The following is a 19,647-nucleotide window of genomic DNA, read 5'->3' as shown; positions in this document are numbered from 1 at the left end:
ACAACCAAGAGGATTGGATAGCATCTCTACTGGAGACATGTTATCAGCCCTCAGCAATCTGGTCACCTTCGGAGAGGCAGGGGGCTCACTCCCCTCTCCAAGCTGCTTGTTAATTGTTACAGGTTTTAATTGCTCATGCTTCCCCCCGGGAAAGGTCCTTGGCCACAGGAGTCACAGGGCCAGGATGAGTGCCAGAGTGCCCACAAAGGGCTGCCTGCTCAGCAGAGAAACTGGCCCAGCAGCCGGAGCCACCGCTGCCCCACAGCTTTATTCCCCTGCTCCTATCAGCCCAATCTTGACGTCACCAAGGTGTCTGTAACCAGAGCTGGCAAAAGTGTACCAGGCAGGATGGCACCTGGGGCATGGCACCATTGGAAATGAGGAGGCAGTGGGGTCCCAGTGCGGTAAAGCCCTCTGGGAATGAGGCCAAGAGGTCAGTGCATCCCCACGGCAGAGAAAAATCGCCTCCAGGAGCTTTGATCTCCTTATACACATCTCTGGAAGCTGTTTATGCCAGAGATGCTAGTCGGTGTTTTTCCTGTTTGGATTTGTCAGAAAGCGCAGGAAATGGCCCCAGCCCCAGCGGTGCCTTTGGTTTGCGGATGGACAGGAGGGGTAAATCAGGACATGGCTGCAATCCCTTTCCTGACAGCCAGCAAGGAGGAGGAGGGGAGAGCCCTGAGTAGGGCAGGGGGACGTGGGAACCTCCAAGAGCATCCCTTACCTGGCATGGAGAACTTGGAGAAGTCCGGCAGAGTGTGGGAGAAGGCGACGGCGCTCCCACCGCTGGGGCTGGACATGCCGCTGGAGAGGGGAGAGGACACCTTGCCGTTGACAGTGGCATAGTTGGGGAGGCTGTTGGAGCGGTCCCCAGCCGACATGCGCCGCTTCTCAGGCAGAGCAGGCTGCGAGGTGGGGCTGCCCTGGCGGTAGGCAGCCGAGTCCGGGGAGGAGGAGTGCGGCGTGCTCGTGCCGGGGTAGTACGCCGGGGAGACGGGGAAGGACGGTGTGGAGGGGGGCTGGTAGCCAGAGGAGCTGCTCTGCCGAGACAGGGTCAGGTGCCTTTCCTCTGGGCTGGAGTAGCCATACAGGGGGCTGCCAGGGGATGTGGCTGCCGCTGCTTGGTGCCTGGACAGGCTGGGGCTGCCTGGTGGGGCCACCAGGTTGCCATGGGCCATCACAGCATGCCTGCCCAGCCCAGGGCTGCCAGGAGCAGTGCTCATGCTGGGGTTGATGGCTCTTCGCCCAAAGCCAGGGCTGGGCGGTGTATTTGTAGCCACTGTCCGGTGCAGGCTGCGGGGGCTCCCTGGCAGAGTGTGGACCCCCACCACATTGACCTGGGGCTGTGGCCGAGCTTGGGGTTCTGGCTGGAGGCCAGCTCGGCCATCAGGGTAGTCGGGGCTGCTGTATGCCGAGCTCGGGACCCCTCCTTGGACCATTGCAAATGAAGATGGAGACGAGTTTTGGTAGCTACTGTGAGCAGAGGGCAGCTGAGAGCCAACAGGCGAGCGGTACAAGGGCTCAGCTGAGGCATGGGGAGGTGTAACCATGCCATGGGGGCTGCCTTCCGATGGGTAGCTGCGCAGGGAGGCCCTAGGGAGAGATGAAGAAAGGTAGAATTCAGCTCCACCGCTGCTGACTGATACTGGCACCTTCCTGCATGTGGCACACAGGGAAACTGAGGCAACAGAGCCAGTCAGCTACTTGGTTGTTCAGAGGCAACTGTGGGATGTGTCCAGACAGCTTCATGGAAGCAACTAGAGGCAGCTTTATCTCCACCATGAATCCCAGTTCCATCTCAAAGTATGACTCTCTGGGGAACAGAGCCATTTTCCAGCTCTGCTCCCAGCAAACCCCCGATTTATTCTGCCCCGCCAGCCTGCATGGTTGAAGAACACCTCATGGGCAGGGTAGACAGGGACAGGGACAATGGCTCCATCTCACCCCAGAGGACTTATGCTCAGCCTAACGCAGGGCTAGGGGGTTAGCACAACCCATCCCTTCTCCCACTCCAGGGTCCAGGTGAGAGGTCTCTGAGGTCCTGCAGTAACCACCAAGTAACCAGCAGTGACCCAGATTTGTGTTCTCAGGGCACCAAAGTGTACAGCTGGCCAGGATACCCAGACCCTGCATGGAGAGATGTGGGTCTTTGCAAAGGCAGTTTCCATGTGGGAACAAGCACCATCCCTGGAGATGTTCAAGAAACAACTGAACATGGCACTTAGTGCTCTGATTTAGTTGGCTGGGTGGTGTTCAGTCAAAGGTTGGACTCAGTGAGGATCTTGGAGGTCTTTTCCAACCCTAATGATTCTGTGACTCTGTGATTCTAAGCCTGTGCACCAGGCAGGGTTCAGCCCCAGCCCCACCAGTCCCTGGGACCTGCTCCCACTGCCTTACCCATCCATGCTGTGAATAGGGCTGCTGGTGGAGACAGGGCTGGGAGCGATGAAGGAGTTGGAGAAAGTGCCATTCCTGGTGGGCACCTCTGGGCCTCCGGGCTGGGCAGCGGGCTGGGCAGCGGGCAGTGTCCCTCCCCTGCCTGTGGTGGCCGTGCGCGCCACTGACTCCACATAGCTCCTGGGCTCTGCAGCAAGAAAGAAGTGAAAACAGATGAGCCTACAGCTTGCACGGGAAAGGGGCCACACCCTTCCCAGGACCCACATTTCACACCAGTGAAGATGCTTGAGCTGACCTCCTCCAGCTGAACATTTGTCCCTACCTCTTCCACCAGGGGTTGTACAAAAACACATCTGGCTCATTCAAGGCCTTGAAGTTGCTTCAAGAATGCTGAAGACCCCAGCCAGGACATGGGGAGGGGAGTCACCTCTTTCTCTGAGGGGACTGGAACATGGGACCACGATCCCTTTGCCTCAGCCCCTTCACCCTGCTCTGAGTCAGCGTCCCTCCCACCCAGGATGCCACAGAGAACACGTCCTGCTCCCTGTTCATCCACAGCCCCTAAAAATAGAGCCAGTGACACTGCCCAGCCTGCGCTGACTCACACAGGACTGATGACAATGCCCTGTGCTCCCTGCCCTCTGCAGCCCACCTCTGCCAGCCATCTGCAGACCAGAGGGCAACTCCAGCTATTTCCACTGCAGCATCCAACACTTTCACTCCCAGCCCAGCTTGAAACCAGAGCCCACGAGCAAGAAAAGCAATTTTCCTTTAGAGCCGCCAAGCTGTCCCGTGCCAGGAGCAGTGGGCTGGGCTGGCCATTACCAGCCATGGCAGACACCAGACCCAGTCCCCTCCTGCTCCACCCAGGCTGGACCCCATCCCTATGACAGGCCCCACGGGCCCCACCAAAAGCTGCACCAGAGGAAGGGGCTGCAGCTTCAGTCCCATTCCCCCAAGTCCTGCAGCCATGTCACACCTCAGCCTGCCCTACACAACATCCACTGGCATCAAATCCAATGGGCCAGGCAGCCTTGCTGGTCCCTGGCTCCAGGCTGGCCATGCCCAAAGCAGCTCTGCAGTAGTAATTAGCATTACAAACATTATTATTGTTATTATTAGTCATAACAGCTGGGCTCTGGCTCAGCCTGCTGGCAAGCTAGCCTGCTCACCGTCAGCAATGCCAATGCACAGCTCCACGTTCCGAGCTGGAACAGAGACATGCAAGGAAAAAGACTGTCATAGGTCCCACTCCTTCCCCCACAGCATCTCTGTGCCCCATCTGTCTGTGGAGAGGGGAGGAGGAGTCCCTCCCTTGGGCTGATGTCCCTGGCCAACAACTCTAGGAAAGATCTGAGCCAAATCCAGACCATGGACCTCTACACAGGCTGGGTACCAGCATCTAAGGCAGGACATCCTGAGTGACAGGGATGAGGCACTACCCAGGGCAGCTGCAAGAAATCCATTGCAGCTTAGGTAATTAAATTAATTTCACAGCTACTCACTTTTCCCCTTCCCAGCTCCCCAGCCCAGACTAAAATTAGCCAGACAGTACATATGAGTCAGCCTGCAAGAGGTTAGGACCATAGGGCTGTGAAAATTCCAGCCCCTCCTAAAAAGGCAGGAGCAGGGGGCTTGGGGGCTGTGCCACAGTGAGGTGTGTGGCCATGGGCACAGGTTCCAGTACATTGATTCAACACAGGACAGGAGAAAAGTTAGGAAGTTTCAGGCAGGATTTTTTTAGGCTGAAAAATCTGATCTTGCCTCCTTGTATTTTCTTGGAAGGGACTCTGGAGATGGGAAAATGGGTGGGAAAATAGAGAAACTCTGAGTCACCAAGGAGATGGGCATTTGTTTGAATCCCAAATCCGAGCAGGGCTGCACGCTGGCCAGAAATCCCCAGTGCTGCATCTGTGTCAGGCTGTTTTAAAGCCTCCTCAGAGCTGACAGCCACATCCTGAGCTCCCACACTGCCACAGCATCTTCCAACCCCATACAGAGGGCAGCCATTCCAGCTGGGATCTCTAGGCAGAGCACAGAGGGGCAGGGACTGCCCCCCTGGAGTGTGGCTCCTGGAATGTGTGGCTAAGTGCAGAGGGCCCTAAGCCAGCAGTAAGCCAAAACACCAGTCCCTTCTCAGAACTGTAAATTCAGTGCCCAAAAATATAATTTTACAGAGGATGAAGCAGGGCAGAAGGCCCATTGTGGCCACTCAGCCTGGGCAATGCAGGGTCACTGGACATCCTTGCTTGGGGGTCAACCATCATGCAAGGGGACAGAGATGCAGGACAGCTTGAGCCCCTGAGGGTTTAGCGGGAAGGAGAGGAGAGGCAATGTTTGAGTCTTTGGAGGCTTAAAGCTGCACATAAATGGTAAAGATTGGGGGAACTTATGGGGTAAAAGCCTGATTTTATCCCAGCTTTGCTTCCTTTAATGTATCCAAATAGCCATAATTGAAAAATCAGTTCTGAAAGTAGAACATTTTTTTCAAGCAAATACTTTCTCCACTATGACACAGTGTTCAGGTTTTGGTTGTGTGCATTTTGAGAAACTTCCAAGGAGAAATGCTGATGGCTGCTAGGGCTAGAGGAAGCACCACACCCACCAAGAAGAGACACTCTTTCCCCAAAACCCATCCTGAACATACAGTTCCTCATCCCAGCTCAGAGGGCGCAAAAATGCATTAAAGGAGGAAGCAAAACCACCCAACAACCGTTACCTAGCAGGCAGCACTCCAAGGAATCACAGCCACTCCCAAAGCCTCTGTCCCCACACGAGATGTGCCGTCCCAGTGCCTGCGCCATCAGCACAGCCACACTTGAATTGATGTCCCAGCTCAGCCCCATCTTTGGCATCCCCAAAGTGGCACAACCCAGAGACAGGAGAGGTGAGGGGAATGTGGGCAGCTGCCTGATGGGCAGGAGATGTGCACCAGCTGCTGGTGCTGCACCACTGCCCAGCCGGCCGTGCTGGCAACACACTGGTGGCCTCTGCGCCTGCTGACCTTTTGTGCTGCACTTTGGTTTATTTTCACTCTGAATGGCAACAGCAAAGCCAAAAGGGGAGGGAAGGAGACTAAAACTGGGCCTGTTGCTCCCAGATCCCGCCAGGCTTATCCAAAGCTGGCTGTAGCGTGCCAGCATCCCCAGCATGCCACCAGTAAGGAGGCAACTCACTGACAAAGAGCTCTCAGTCCCCAGGGATGACAGCCACACAGTGTGACAGACCTTCAGGTCCAACTTGGACACTGAGAAATCCTACCACGACACAAGGCATGCTGTGCCCTTCCTCTAAAGGGAGCAGCAGAGGCAAGACTCAGGCTCCTACAACCCTGAGGCACAGCCCAAGGGAAGGCTGCTGGAACAGACACCTGGGCTTGCTCTGAGGGACAGTCCAGCAGTGAGGTTGCATGAGGAAGAGAGATGCAGAGAAAGAAAAGCCTTTCTTACCTTCTTCAGAGTCACCGCCTGCTTCCCCTTCTAGCTCTGAGAGATGGAGGGGCAGGGGAGTGATGGGAGTGGGAAGAGCAGGAAGGGAGGTGTGAGACAGAAAGAGAAATCAGAGTTAAGCAGCTCTGCCTTGCTCAGGCAGGGGCACAAAGAGCACAAAGGAGAGTCCCACACCTCCCAACACTGGAAGTGCTCCAAACTGAAACCCGGCCTCAGACACCCCCACATCACATCAACATCCCAGAAATGATGTCCAGAACTCAGGAAGTTGGCTTCAGATGGGAAAGAGAGAACAGTGCAGAAGAGAGTGACCAAAGGGCTGCTCCAAAAAGCCCAGCAAGCACCAAAAAAGCATCAGCTCACCCTTGAGGGCAGAGGGATAAGGGTCTTGCAGTGTGAGCTCAATCAACCTGTGGCCCCCAGGCTCAGATGGGTTTGAGGAGGTCACACTCAGCCCTGAGCTGGCTCAGGAAGGGGCCCTGGGTGCTGGGGTGCAGTAAGGTCTGGCTTGGCAGGCTACTTCAGGACACGTCCCCAGGACAGCAGGGCCTTTGCACTTAAAAGACTGCTGTCCAGGATGGAAAGAGCTCTGGATATTGTTCTGGCTGACAGGCTCAACTCCCAGAGAGCAAACTGTCTCCAGCTGTCGTAGGGAGGGGAAGGAATGTAGGGGCTGGGAGAGGGAAGAGTATGGGGCTGGGCAGGAAACAGGGCCACAGGGTTATCTACTAGCCTTCACTGCTGAAGACCCTCCTGTGTGGAGCCCCCCAGAGCAGCACCAACATCCCCCAGGCTTACACAGTCCCAGAGGCCCCACAAAAGGGAGGTGGAAGTGCCTTCTCCAAACTAGGGACCCTTCCAGGGTATCCTCACAGATGCCCCCACAAAAAGATCTGCCTGCAGTCCCCACTCATGTCCACACTCACCTCCCACTGGATGCAGCAGGATCTCAGCCGGGTTGTGGGGCTTCAGCCCCAGTGCTGAGAGCGGGGTCTTGGCCAGGCCAGGGGGAGAACGCACTGTTGGCACAGTGGACACAAGAATGTTAGTGCAGGGTGGGAGGTGATGCCTCAGAAAGGCTGGAACTGCCCATGGGTTCAGAACCCTGTAGCCCATCCCACGCACTGGCTGCAAGGAAGGGCTGCTGAGAACACAAGATGCCCTCATATGAAGCAACACCCTACAGAAGGATGCTGATCCTCCTCTTCATTTGGGAGAGGATACAGGGAAGGAGGTGACTGGGAACAAGCCCCCTGCCCCATTGCAAACCTGGCAGGATGGAGAAAGGGGACAACTCCCATCAGGACAGGCCCAGACCCCATCTCCCAGCACCATCCCTATAAAGCCCCACCATAAACACATGAAATGAAGCCCCTTTCATTTCCCCTATGTGAGCAGCCATACCAACCCAGCTCTCCCACACCTGAACCCCTTTCTGCCAATCCCCACATCTGGCTGAGCTGGAACCCAGCTGTCCAGAGCAGCTCATCACCCCCACAAAATGGACAGGAGGACTGCCAAAAAACCCCTGCCCTCCAGACCAGCTCAATGGGTGGATGAGGATGTTCACACAGAGGGCTGGCAATGCACATGTGAGTTCTGCACCCCTGTGCCCAGACATACACACCAGGAGGAGCTGTGTATGTGTGTATGGCTATGGCATGGATGGTAGTGGGGTTTCACAGGGCAGGGCAGACTGCCCCAAGCAGATTGCACCTCCTCCCCCTCCTACCCACTGGGTTTGCCCCATCTCCCTGATGCTGTATTTTCCCGTATCAGGGGAAACCTCAGGGCATCATCTTCAGCAAGAGAGACCAAAGGGCACGAGCCTCCAGCAGTGTCTGAATGTCTCTGACTGGTGGCACAGGCACAGGGCCTGCGGCGAGGCTGGGAGGCAATGGGTGGTGGGAGGTCCAGAGGAAAGCCAGACCCTTGCCCTGAGGCCAGGTCCACCCAGCAGCCTGGGGCTGGAGCAGCTGAGCAGCCAAGTTCCTGGGAAACTAAGACAGCAGCACCTTCCCCAGTGGGTGTCTGATTCCCTCCAATCCAGCTGACCCCAAGCCACAATGTCAGCTCACACCTCAGCTGGCTGATGAGCAGCAGGGTCCTCACAGGGCCAGGAATTCTCCCAGGACCACCATCTCCCAACAGAGGGGAGTTGCTCCCATATCCCTCAGGGCCACTTTGGCAAAGCCTGAAAGCTGCAGCTTCAAGCTTCCCAGGCTTCCCTGGCTGGTGCTGGATAAGCAGCACTGTCTTGGGGCCACCACCCCAGCAAGGCTGTTCCTGTCACCTCTGCAAGTGACTCATCTCCCAGAGCCACTGAGCCACTGCCAAAGGAGCTGCTGCTGCCCCGGGGCCGAGCTCTCAGTCCCCAGGAACAACAGGGCCATTTCCCAGCTGCCAAGCACCCAGCAATGCTCCCACACTCATCTCCTCATCCGGAGAGACAGGACTCAAATATCAGAGGATTGCAGGGAAGGAAGAGCAACAGTACCCAAGAAAACTGTTAAGTTTTCCAAGCCCTGTAGGGTGAGCTGTGGGGGGCAGGTGGCTTCACTGCAACCTGCACATGGCATCAGAAGGGGCTGTGCTCAGCCCAAGCATCCCCAACCCTTGAGCATCCCTCAGCCTTCAGCCTACAGAAGTGTTTTAGAGGGCATGGGGGGGCTGTCATCTTTTTAATGGGTTTCCCAGTTGACTGGCTGCTCCATTGCACTGCTCTGGCCCGAGTCGTGCTGTGCTGACGTGTGGCTGCTCCTCAGGGCTCGTCGCTCAAGCTGGTCACACAAACCCAGTCCACACAAACCCACCACGACTGAGACAGGGAAAGTCAGAACAGAGACGCTGCACTGGAGGAGCAGAGAGCAAAAGATGCAGCATGCAAAGAGCATCCCAGCCTTCTGCCCCTCCTGCCTTTGAAATTGTGAGCAAGAAGTGATGTGGTGTGAGTCTGCCCTCCTAATCTTCAGTCCCTCCTGCTTCCCTCCCACTCGCCTGCCACTGCAGTTTTCTCTTCATGCCATGCCAGTAGGAAAAATGGGGAGATGCAGGATGGGATGAGGTCATAGCATGCCTCTCTCCCCATCCCACCTTGGGATCCCAAAAAAATAACACCCCAGTGAGCGGAGGGTGGGGAAAAGCCAAGAAGAGTGTGCCAAGCATGTGAAGCTGAGGTAAGTGGGATGCTGACGGTAGCATGGAGTGGCAGGATGTGGAGGAGAAAGGAAGATGGAGAGGAGGAGTGGTTAACATGGTGGTGGGTGTTTGGAACCTGGAGCTGTCTGACCCTTGGCAAATTTCTGGCTTGCCCAGAGCCACCCACCGAGCCCCTCTGCCTCCCAGAGGCATGGCACTTACAGGTGTTGGAGTAAGGGGTTTGTGGTGACACAGGGAAGGCTGGGGTGGGGGGAGAAATCTCACCGCCGCTGGAGGGTGGGCTGGTGGGGGAGGCACCCTCCATCTCCTCGAAGGCTTCCTTGTAGCTGTGGAGGTGAGGCTGGGGAGAGCAGGAGAAAGAGTCAGTCCCATCCCTATGATGGGCACAAACCTCCAGGACACCCCAAGGAGAGGGCAGAGGGGGCAAAGGGAAGGGTTTCACCTCCTCCCTGCTAACCACCACCCCCACCACCACAAAAACCACCACTGACCCCCAGCTCTGTGGATGCTGTGAATGCTGACCAAGCCATCCCCCTCCCTGGAGGCACATCTCCCCAGTCAGCCACCCCCCAGCCCAGCAGTCCTCTACTCCAGCCCACCTCTTTGGGCCTCCCTCCAGGGTTGGCTGCGATGGTGCTGACCACCTCAGGTGAGAGCACGGTGGGGCTGCGGGGCGAGCCGGGCTCCGGGGAGCTCTTCTCATAGTGGCTGTCGCTGGGAGTCCGCTTGCGGGCAGGAACAGCGCTCTCCTCCAGAGGCTTCTCCCGGGACTGCACCCCTGCAGGGCAAGCACAGGGTGGCACAGGGGTGAGCAGCTGCCAGCTGAGGTGGGGACCAGCAGGAGATGCTTCAGGCCTGACCTGAGAGGTCTCAGCTGCAGCACGCACCTGCATCAAAGCCCCAGACCAGCATGGGTAGCTGGAGCAGATACACCCTACAACAGTGACCAGGTGATAGAGCAAGGCAGGGTTGTGGCTAGTGGCTGAAATGCTGCACTAGCCCTCCCAAGCACCATTAGATTTTCGGGGACAACCTCCAGCAGTGAGTGCAAGGGGCAAGAGCATCCTGATATTAGTCCAGACAGCCCATCCCTGCAGAGCAGGGAAGTAACAGGGCCTCCCGACAGCATCATAGTGGGAAATGACCAAATCAGCCAGCACAAGGACAGCTGTATTCAGCCTGCATCCCTGCACCCACAGCCAGATGTGGCTTCAACCACAGCAGTGGAAAAAGCCTGGTTTTGTGAATCCCCAAGGCAGAGGGAGCACTGGATAAAGAAGAAAGAACTCATCAGAGGAATAGTGCGGGGAACCCTACAAAAACACTGCTGCTCTGTCCCCACTGCAAAGCCTCTCTAAAAGGAGAGATGAGCATCTCCCCTCCATCTCCCCCCAAACATCTTTCCCAGATCCCAGCAGCAGGAGCCACCAATGTCCACAGGCTGGGGGGAAGAACAGAGCAACCAAGTCATCACAGGAGATTGGGTTTCTTGGGCTGTGGAGATAGATCTCCTTGGCTGGGATAAAGCCCAGGAACACAGACAAAGTTGGCACAGGGCAGGGCAGCTCAACTCTCCCAACACCTGACAGTGCCCAAACACACTTTCTATCCCACCTCGCCTGGCTAAGAGGTTACTCTGGGCTCATGGATGATGGTGCTGAGTTCAGTGCACAGCAACCCCACAGAGTACCATGGGCACAGCTCAGAGCCCCGTGGGACTCACACTCCTACCCCCTAGCAGAGGTGACAATACTGTCCCCCTGTCCCCTCTACTTTTCCCACAATCGTTGAGCACTCGTGCTCCCCTTGGTCAGCACATTAGGCAAGAAAAAAAGAGAAAAAGGAGAAAAAGAAGAAAAAAAAAAAAAAAAGGAGAAAGGCCAGCATCACGCTCCAGGAAATGCACTTTTCAAACACCAACTCCTTTCCCACGGGCTGGCGGAGGAAAACCAGCCATCAGCTGCTTCCCCTCACTCCCGGGGGCTCCGCATGGGACCCACGCCTCGCACCCGCTGCCCTCCCCTCCTCGCTGCTCGGCGCACACACCAGAGCCTTCCCGGCCCGGGGCAAGGGCTGCCAGGGCAGCGGGGAAGGAGGTGGCCCGGGCGCATTTCTAAATAATCGGCCCAGTGAATGGCAACAACAATAAAATCGCGGCTCGGGGGGAGAGGCGGCCAGGCTGCGAGGCGGGGGACTCGAGCCAACGGGGCTGGCTCCAGCCGCAGAGGCGGCCTGGAAAATTCCACTAAGAGCAGCTTTGAAACACAACTCCCGATCCTTTCTGCAGGTGCTCACCGGCACGGGAGATGGCCATTAAAAAGACCCGTGGAGAGAACAGGGGGACCGGGAGGGTCCCTGGGAAGCTGTCTTGCGGGTATGGGCAGCACTGCATAGGGCCACCCCATATCTTTTGTCCTGCTCTTCACTTTAAGGGAAGAAAAAAAAGAAGGAACTGAAGCTCGCAGTTGTGAGCACAGGGAAAAACAAGATACACGGGGGGAAAAAGGCAAACTCTCATATTTTCTTTTTTCCTTCTACTTTGTGCACTATGGGCTCTCCTGAACACTGCAGGAGCATCAGCAGGAGGACCCCTTGGCCCATTCCAAAGTGAGCTGCAGGGCCTGAGCACTTCAGAGAGGCAGGGACTGTCTCCTCGAGCACTGCATGACTGCCTTGCTTTGCAGTTTTCATTTGGGAAGCACTAAACTCGGCAGATGGATGGAGCCTGGCTATCAGTGCACATCACACATCTGCAGCATGGGACTCCCTCCCCTGCTCCGTCCCCAGGGCTTCACGTCACCTAACCACAGGGTGCTGGATCTGGCCCCTTGGGACACCCAGGAGCTCAGCAAGCCCTGGCTGCTCCGCTCCCCAGACATGGAAAGCGGCCGGGGCCACAGGGAGGGGAGGGAGAAGAAGGGAAAAAAGGGACTCATTGTTCAGGAGCGGAGAGTGGGAAACTTCACAGGCCGCCCGGAGCAAAGCCTGGAGGAAACCCAGGCTCTGAGCATGGCTCCCCCGACCCCCTGGGTGATTTATGGGATGGAAACTATGCTTGAAAAACAAACTCTCCTTTCCCCAGCTTGCTTTGCCCCCTCAGCAGACACACAGCCTCCCTTAGCCACAGTACTGTCACTGGACTCCCAAGGACGCCGTGGCTGGCTGCAGGATGGCAGATTCCTGTTCACAAAGGGGGAGCAGGAGCCTGCACCCCACTCCTCACCCTCTCACCCAACACCTGCAGCACTGCCACTCCTTCTGCTGCTCATTTAAGTACCTCACCTAGTACCAACCCACTGCCCTCAGACTCAGCACAGCTCTAGGGCTGGGGAAGGGCAGGGAGCACAACAGCTGGGGAAGGAGGAAAGAGGAGCAATGGCAAACCCAGGTAATTTTGCAGCTGGGGAGCCAGGTTTTAGGCTAATCAGGAGGCAGCTGCTTTTAGGCCATGAGATTCTAGAACTACTGCCAGGCAAGAGCCAGGTGACATCCCCACAGTGGACAGGAGAGAACAAAGAAGCATCCCAAGGCCCTTGGGATGTGAATGGGGACACACAACACCCAGGGAAGAGAGATGCAAACTCACTCCCTGCCTGCATGAGGAACAGATGCTGTCCTGTGCTGCTCCTCACCAGAGCCCAACTCACCCCATCCTGGCACAGACTGCTCCCCACGTCCTGCCTGATTATCCCAAATGGGTACAATAAAATACCTTACTCTGTGCTGGGGACTGGGAGGGTTCAAACTTCTTTGGTCCTCCTGGGGAGAAACCCGGGGTGCCAGTGGGGAGAGAAAGGTCACACAGAAAGATGGTGATTCCCCACTCCATCTCCCACCTTCTCCTTGCCCTGCAACAAGTGGATGCACAAGCACCAAGCAGGTCACCAGCCCACATCACCCAGGGCAAACTCACCTTCAAGGAGCAAAAGTCACACTGCATAAAATCCAGCCTCAGCAGCCCACACTCTCCAGCTGCACACCAAGACGTGGGGATCCCTAAACTGATGTAGGAGAGACCCTCCTGGGCTGACAACTGGCTATATCTGGGTTCTGTGGAGCTACACCCCAGCCCTTGCTTCCCAAGGGGGTGAGCCATGGTCAGGGCAAAGCTTGGAGGGGGATGCAGCAAGGGTCCAGAACTGGCCCAGCAATGAAATCCCCACCAGCAAGCAGTGCCAGGCTTGGATGAGATGCAAAACCAAGCATGGGAAGGGGAGTCTGTACCCAGGGCCAAGGGCTCCTCCATCACTGGAGAAGCTCAATGGGAGCCCTGACCATCACTCTGCTGAGAAAAGGGATCAATCCTGCATGGAAATGGTCTCCTGAGCCTCCCTCCATCCCACATCCATGCAACACACAGATCACTCAGCATGCATAGAGGAGGAAGGAAGAATGAGAGGGAAGGAGCGATGAAGGGGAAGGAGAGAGAAAAGATGGGAAAAGGAAGGAAGGATGAGAGGGGGGAAGAATGCAAGAGAGGGAAGGAGAAGGATGCATGGGGAAGGTTGGAGAACAAGGAAGGAGGGAAAAGGAAGGAGGTGGAATGAACGAACCGGAGAAGGACCGCTGCTGGCTCAGAGGAGGACGGGGGACTTTGGTGCTCTTGTTGAGTTCCCTGAGCTTGGCGTTGTACTCTGCCAGCATACCAGGACAGGGAGTGCAAGGAGGGTGGGAGGTCACAGAGGACAGACACAGTCCCCCACAGAGAGAGGAAGGGGCAGACAGGACAAATGTCACGAGATACAACACGGGGGGAGAGAGAGAGAAAGAAGAGAAAATATTAGCTGGGGTCCAACAGATGAGTCTGGGGTCATTTGGGATCTGAAGGAGCTCAGTCTCTGCTTGGAGCTGCTTTTCCATCAGCCAACTTGCCTGGCTCCAGGCACCACATAAACCCATATGGGAAATCAATGGTGGCTCCTAGTCATATATAGCCTTGTGCAACACCACAATTGCCCCATCACCATCCTCTCAGGGGTGGCAGCATGCAGGTCCCCTTCATCATAGAATGCTCAGGGCTGGGACAAGACAGGGTGACCCCAGATGCCTTGCTAGGAGATGAGAGGGTCTTAAAGGATGACAGGACCACCTCCCCTCTGAGGGGAGATGCTGGGCATGCCAGCGCTGCCCTGTGCCATGTCTTCCCCTCCATCATCAGAGGGAAAAAGGAATGGGAGCATTCCCCCACCAAGAACGGAGGAGGTGTGAGATGCTCCTCATCTCTGTGCCAGGACACGCAGGCAATTTATAGCAGCAGGGAATGTAAACAAACATGTCCATGCCCCACGGTCCCTGCTGGCTGTCCCCTCCCAACGCTGCCTTCAGGACACCTTGTTCCCGCCAGAGGTCAGGCCACCCACTGTCCCCACCTCAGCACAGAAGGCCCAGCTCCAGCAGAGACAGGTGGCCACAGGCTGGGGACCATCCCCCACATGCCCCTCTCCTCCCTGGGAAGCCCAGTGACTACGAGGGGATGAGAGTAACCCCAGCCCAGCCCTGAGGACCTGACTCCAAGTTGGGGAGATGGATGTTTCTGGTAGACACCATCAAAAGTCCATTTTCCACACACTGCAAATACTCTTCCTCCTCTCCTTAGAACTGTCTACTTTTCCAGCCCATTTTAATTCTTCATGTGGGGCGGCAGGGGAGGGCAGGCATGTGCTGTTTATAATATTAAATCCCGACATACAGCGCAGTTTGGGCATCCATGTGTCCTTAGGTTTGTTTAAATTCTTTGCAAAAGCCCCATGACCCTCTGTGAATCTAATCTGGATCACAGAGGTCAGGTCCAGACTGATGCAAACTTCCTCCAACAACTCTATGACCCTCCTCAATCCCATTCCTGCCACTTGCACCCCTCCTGCCCCCCACCCTGTGACTCAGTCCCCACTCCTGGGAGGCTGATGCTGTTGGATTTTTCCAGCCAAGCCTTTTCCCCCTCCCTCTAATGCCGGGCGAGTTTCTGGACTGAGCACAGAGCTGGAAGGGACGGAGCTGCCAAGCCCCAGCATCACGAGCTGGCCCACAGCCCCAAACCCTTCCCAAATGTCACTCCATAATTGAACAACTGCAGCCGAAGCAGTGGGAAGGGAGGGCACCGAGCTGCCACAGCACCATGGCACCTTCTTTCTGGGCAGCTGGGACACTCTTGTGTCCCCAAAGCCACTAAGCTAGAGCTGCAGGAGTGCAGGGGATTGGTGGATGCAGCTTGCCCTCCACAGCGCAGAGCTAATGCCTTCATCCAGCCACAGCACTGACACTTGGCAGTGCACCCAGCCAAGCACCAAACCTCTCTGGTAGGGCTGGGAAATGTCTTCCCAGCCCCTGACCACTGCCCCACAGTTAGGTCCAGATTCAAACCACCCTGGGCCAAGCTGGGCAGAATTACAGCTGACAGACAAAAGCCTAGTTCCCAAAAGCCTAGTCCCCACTCCAGCAGCACCCCAGCTGCCCAAGGAGAAGGTCTGAGCACCAAACCCAGAAATCCAGGGGGGAAAGAAGAGACTGAAATCAGGGATGAGCACAGAGACATCAAACACAAGACAAGTGAAGTTCTCTGCTGAGACCCTATACCAGATCATGCTCCAGGCAGGGAGAACATCATGTCCAAGTGGGGTCCAGGCAGGACAACCTCAGCCAGAGATGAAAACATTTTCCCAAACCCTCCATATTCTCCCCAAAAGAAAGATATTCCCCAGAGACCCAGTGACTGGCCCTGCCACCAGGGACAGACCAGCCCTGTTACCCTAACATGATGGGGGGATTTGACACCCTCAGCCACCCTTTCCCCGCTCTGGGCAATGCTGCTGCAGACAGCAAGCTGCAAGGAGGATCTCAGCAAAGAGCAGCACAGGCTGCTTCCCTGCCCTGCATGACTCCATGGCAGGGGGCTCAGTCCCAAGCCCAGATCCAGCACAGACAAGGAGTCTCCACATCACTTATCCCCAGCTCTACCATGCATGCCACCCCTGTGTGCTCCAGCACCTCGGGACATGCGATCCTCCCCGTCCCCCCTAGGAACCAAAGGATCCTACCTGCCACCCTGTGGGCCACCAGGCCCTCCAGATTCAAGGGCTCTTCTGCCGACCTCGACAGGTCTTCATAGCTCTCTGGTCCCTTCAGGGGCATCTGGTTTTGTGCTGGGACGGTGGGGGAAGGTGGGGAGGAGGTGAGTTGCTGCTGAGACCCCACAGGGCTGTAGCACGAGGTGCTGAGTGGGACAGTGCCCATCTGTGCTCCGGCCGGGGCATGGCTGTAGCTCCTGGGCTCTGGCAGCGGTGCCAGCTGGTAGCTGTAGGGCGAATAGGTTTCCCGATAATCATGCACCCCATAGTCCAGCTCTCCAGGAGAATAGGCTTTGCTCCCGGGCTCAGAGACCGCGGGGCTCACGGACGTGCCGAAGGACCTCGGCTGGGCCACCTGTGGAGTTGGCCGGGCGTAGAGACCAGCAATGGGCTGGGTGGAGAGGGAGGAGGGCAGGGGTCCGGCTGGCTTGTCCTGACGGGAGGTGGCAGGCACACTCTGCGACTTGTGGACGGCAGGTGCGAGGTCCAGCATGAGGACATCCAGCGCTTCAATGGACTGCTCAATCTCCCGGCGAGAGGGCGCCCGAGGGAATTCGGGCATGCTGTGGCTGTGCGGGGGCACCGTCTGCAGCGGGCTGGGCTGGGGGCTGCAGCTAGAGATGCTGGGGCTGTGGCTCTCCATGCCACCCTCCTGCAGCCGGGAAGGTGGCCGGCTTCCCCCTTGCTGTTGCCAGGAATTCAAGCCCCTCTGCACAGCCTCCCGGCTGCTGGTACTGCGAGCCGGGGCCTGGGGCAGCGCCGGGTTGGCGTCGTACTTGGCAGTGTCCACTGCCGGGAAGGACCGGGAGCGGTAGGTTCCGGGGTGGTCGTAGGCATACAGGTAGGGCTGGGAGCTGGGCAGTGGCTGAGGCTGGAGCCACCCTGGGGCGTGGGAGCCCGGTAGGCGCTGTGTGTAGCCAGCCAGGTGCTCCTGAGTGGATGCCGAGGGCCGCAAGGAAGGCAGCGTGTCACGGAGCTGGTGGCCCATCAGGGTGTTCTGGTTGTTGTAGGGGTAGCCACCGTTGGAGAGCGGCTCGCCATCGTACAGCCCCTCCTTCAGCAGCTTCTCAGCCCCATTGCAGCTCGAGGGGCCATTGGGCAGGGAGGACAGGCTGCCCACCCGAGGCGCCTCCTGGTAGCCGGTCTCACTGGCAGTGGTGGTGCCATCCAAGGAGGAGAGCGTGCCCAGGCTGCCCACACTGTGCCCATCTTGGTTGGGCAGCTCATCATCCAAGATATCTGTCTCCCGCTCGGCCACCAGCGCCGCGGCATTCCCGTTGACGTGCACCTGAGCCGGCACCACGTGGCGGCCCGGCATGGTGGGCAGGCGCGCCGGCACGGGGCCGGGCACGTGGTTGTGCATGGGTGGCGCGCTCTCCAAGCCAAAGCCAACAAGGAGACGATCCAGCTCCTGCTTCTCCTCAGGACTCAGCACCGCCTGGCCACTGGGTGCCCCACTCACCCCCGGCTCATCGGTCCGGTCGGTCTTGGTGGAGGCGGTGGAGTTGCCTGAGTCGCTGCTCACCGAGAGTGTGTGCTCGACGTGGTTGGGCGCTGCCGAGAGCGGGAGTCGGGCAGCGTTGACGGCACCGGTGCTGCCGTGGAGGGAGTCTTTCTTCTTCACTTTAGCGTAGAGGCTCCCATCCAGGGGCCCTTGTGTGTGCCCAACCTCTGCAAGGGGAGAAACGAACACGAGACCCCAGATCAATTGCTGGCTCTCTGCATGGAGCTAATGGGTCCCATTAGCCGGTGATTTCGATTTCTTCCGTGTGCCAGAACACTTAACGACCAGCATCGATGTCTCCTCGGCACCCTCCACACTCCCACCGGCGCCACCATGCAGAGACATCGCAGCCAGGTCCTCCCCAACCCCATGCCCCCACAGCCCCCCGATCCACACGCAAGTGCTGCCTGCTTCACTGGGATCCACCAAATATCCTGTGCACTATTTCCAGGCATCATTCCTGGCAGTTCTCCTCCACGGCTGGCAGGGGCCAGGGCTACCCACACAGTCAGCGATCGCTGCTCCGCAGGGCTCATCCAGCCTCAAAGGGCCATGTGGCACCAGGGAGGCAAAAAGGGAGGGTGGAGGAGATGCACCACAGGCCGTAGGAGGACGGGTGGAGGCAATCAGTATGTGGCCTCGTAGCTCTTTGTGTCTCCAGCTGGATGGATGTACTCAGCCCACGGGTGAAGGACAGATGAACCACAGACCCACCTTTCCTCCCCCTGCCCACTCTCCTCCCAGATAATGCACAGATCCAGTCACACAGACATCCTTGACTTCTTCTTCCCTGACTACAGACAGGCTCCCACCCTTTCTGTTCTTTCCCTTCCCTCTCTCAGGCCAGGTCAAGCTGCCCTAGAGCTTCTGCACCGACAGTGCCACTGCCCAACCCTGAACATGCAACATCTCCTCCACAGGAAGGTCCTGGCACCTTGATTCAAGTCTAGTGTGGGCAGCTGGCTCTGGTCCACAGCCCCAAAAGGCTGGGGGCAGCCAGGGCATGGCAGCATCATCACCAGTAATCCTGCACTCCAGTTCTGAGCCCCCCAGCTTCCATCACACCTATCAGTACCAACACCACAACCAGCTGCACCCCTTAAACCTTTCCAAGTGGGGCTGAGAGATTTTGGGGGTACAGAGGGACCTTGGCCACTGACAGCAATGGGAATAGTTCCCAAGCTACATCCCCCCCTGCCAGAGCTGCACAGCACGGACCAGGCTGCAGACTCTTGTTTTTCCAGCTCCCTGACGAGGTTTCCTGGAAGGTCCCGCGAGCAGTGTTAAACACTTTCTTTTGGAGGAAAAAATGACTCTTCCCTGGCGGGGGGCCAGGCAGCTGACTCAGGGACGGAAGACGGCCCTAACACGATAGTGTGAAATCAGAGCGGCCCTATCTGCAAGCAAAACACTTCCGAGCCGGGACAGCTTAACCAGGCCCATGCCGCCGCACCCGCACCCCGGCAGCTCCCACGCCAACAACCCCCTCACCACAAAGCACAGGAGGGTAATAACACCGAGCCCAAGTCCTACAAAGTCAGGGCCCTCTCCTCGTTGCTTATTTTCCACTCCTGAATCCTCGCTGGCAGTATCCCAAGGAGGCAGCTGAGCCCCAAAGCCTCATGTTGGCTTGAAGGTGTCTCAGGACCACGCAGCAAGGTCCTCTCTGGGCACTTGGTATGGGAAAGAGTGAGAATTTCTCCCAGAGACTCAGAGCTTCTTCATCCAGCCAGTAAAGCCAGGAGCCAGTAGCATTTGTCTCCACAACACCTCCCCTACTGGGGAAAAGGGTAAGAGAGGGAGGGAAACCCTTTCCATGGAGGGAAAAAGAGAAAAACAGCATATCCAGGGGCAGTGTCAATGCTGGACAGGCTGAGACATTGCTTGGAGACAGGGGAAAAGGCACAGCCCTCCTATCTGAAGGCTGTGATGGTGCTGGCTGGTCTCAAGAAACAGGGCAAAAGCCAGGATGGGGGCTGGGAGAACAACGGCAGAGGAACAGAAAGGAAAAGGGAATAAATAAATATAAATGTAACCACGTGGTGCCAAAGGAAAAAATAGACAGGAAAGGCTT

The 19,647-nt window shown here is 57.2% G+C and overlaps 1 protein-coding gene across 7 annotated transcripts in view; it reads right to left on the bottom strand.

The window, feature by feature from the left end:
* The window catches only part of TNS1 (tensin 1), a 68,990-nt gene that overhangs the window by 9,218 nt on the left and 40,125 nt on the right, over nucleotides 1–19,647 (bottom strand). For 3 of the 7 annotated variants that reach the window (XM_071435177.1, XM_071435180.1, XM_071435183.1), the window contains 8 exons: nucleotides 16,040–17,740; nucleotides 13,559–13,639; nucleotides 9,605–9,783; nucleotides 9,207–9,345; nucleotides 6,773–6,865; nucleotides 5,847–5,882; nucleotides 2,398–2,584; nucleotides 725–1,593 (listed from right to left, as the gene is read on the bottom strand). In XM_071435177.1, the coding sequence (XP_071291278.1) occupies nucleotides 725–1,593; nucleotides 2,398–2,584; nucleotides 5,847–5,882; nucleotides 6,773–6,865; nucleotides 9,207–9,345; nucleotides 9,605–9,783; nucleotides 13,559–13,639; nucleotides 16,040–17,740 (3,285 nt within the window). The remainder of the gene's footprint in view (nucleotides 1–724; nucleotides 1,594–2,397; nucleotides 2,585–5,846; nucleotides 5,883–6,772; nucleotides 6,866–9,206; nucleotides 9,346–9,604; nucleotides 9,784–13,558; nucleotides 13,640–16,039; nucleotides 17,741–19,647) is intronic. The other 4 variants (XM_071435178.1, XM_071435179.1, XM_071435181.1 and 1 more) reach the window with 4 other exon arrangements.

Source organism: Agelaius tricolor, unplaced genomic scaffold (genome assembly GCF_023055355.1).
Source record: "Agelaius tricolor isolate 1412-34295 unplaced genomic scaffold, bAgeTri1.0.p SCAF_10, whole genome shotgun sequence".
NCBI classification, from domain to species: domain Eukaryota; kingdom Metazoa; phylum Chordata; class Aves; order Passeriformes; family Icteridae; genus Agelaius; species Agelaius tricolor.
This window is presented reverse-complemented; position numbering and strand designations above follow the sequence as displayed.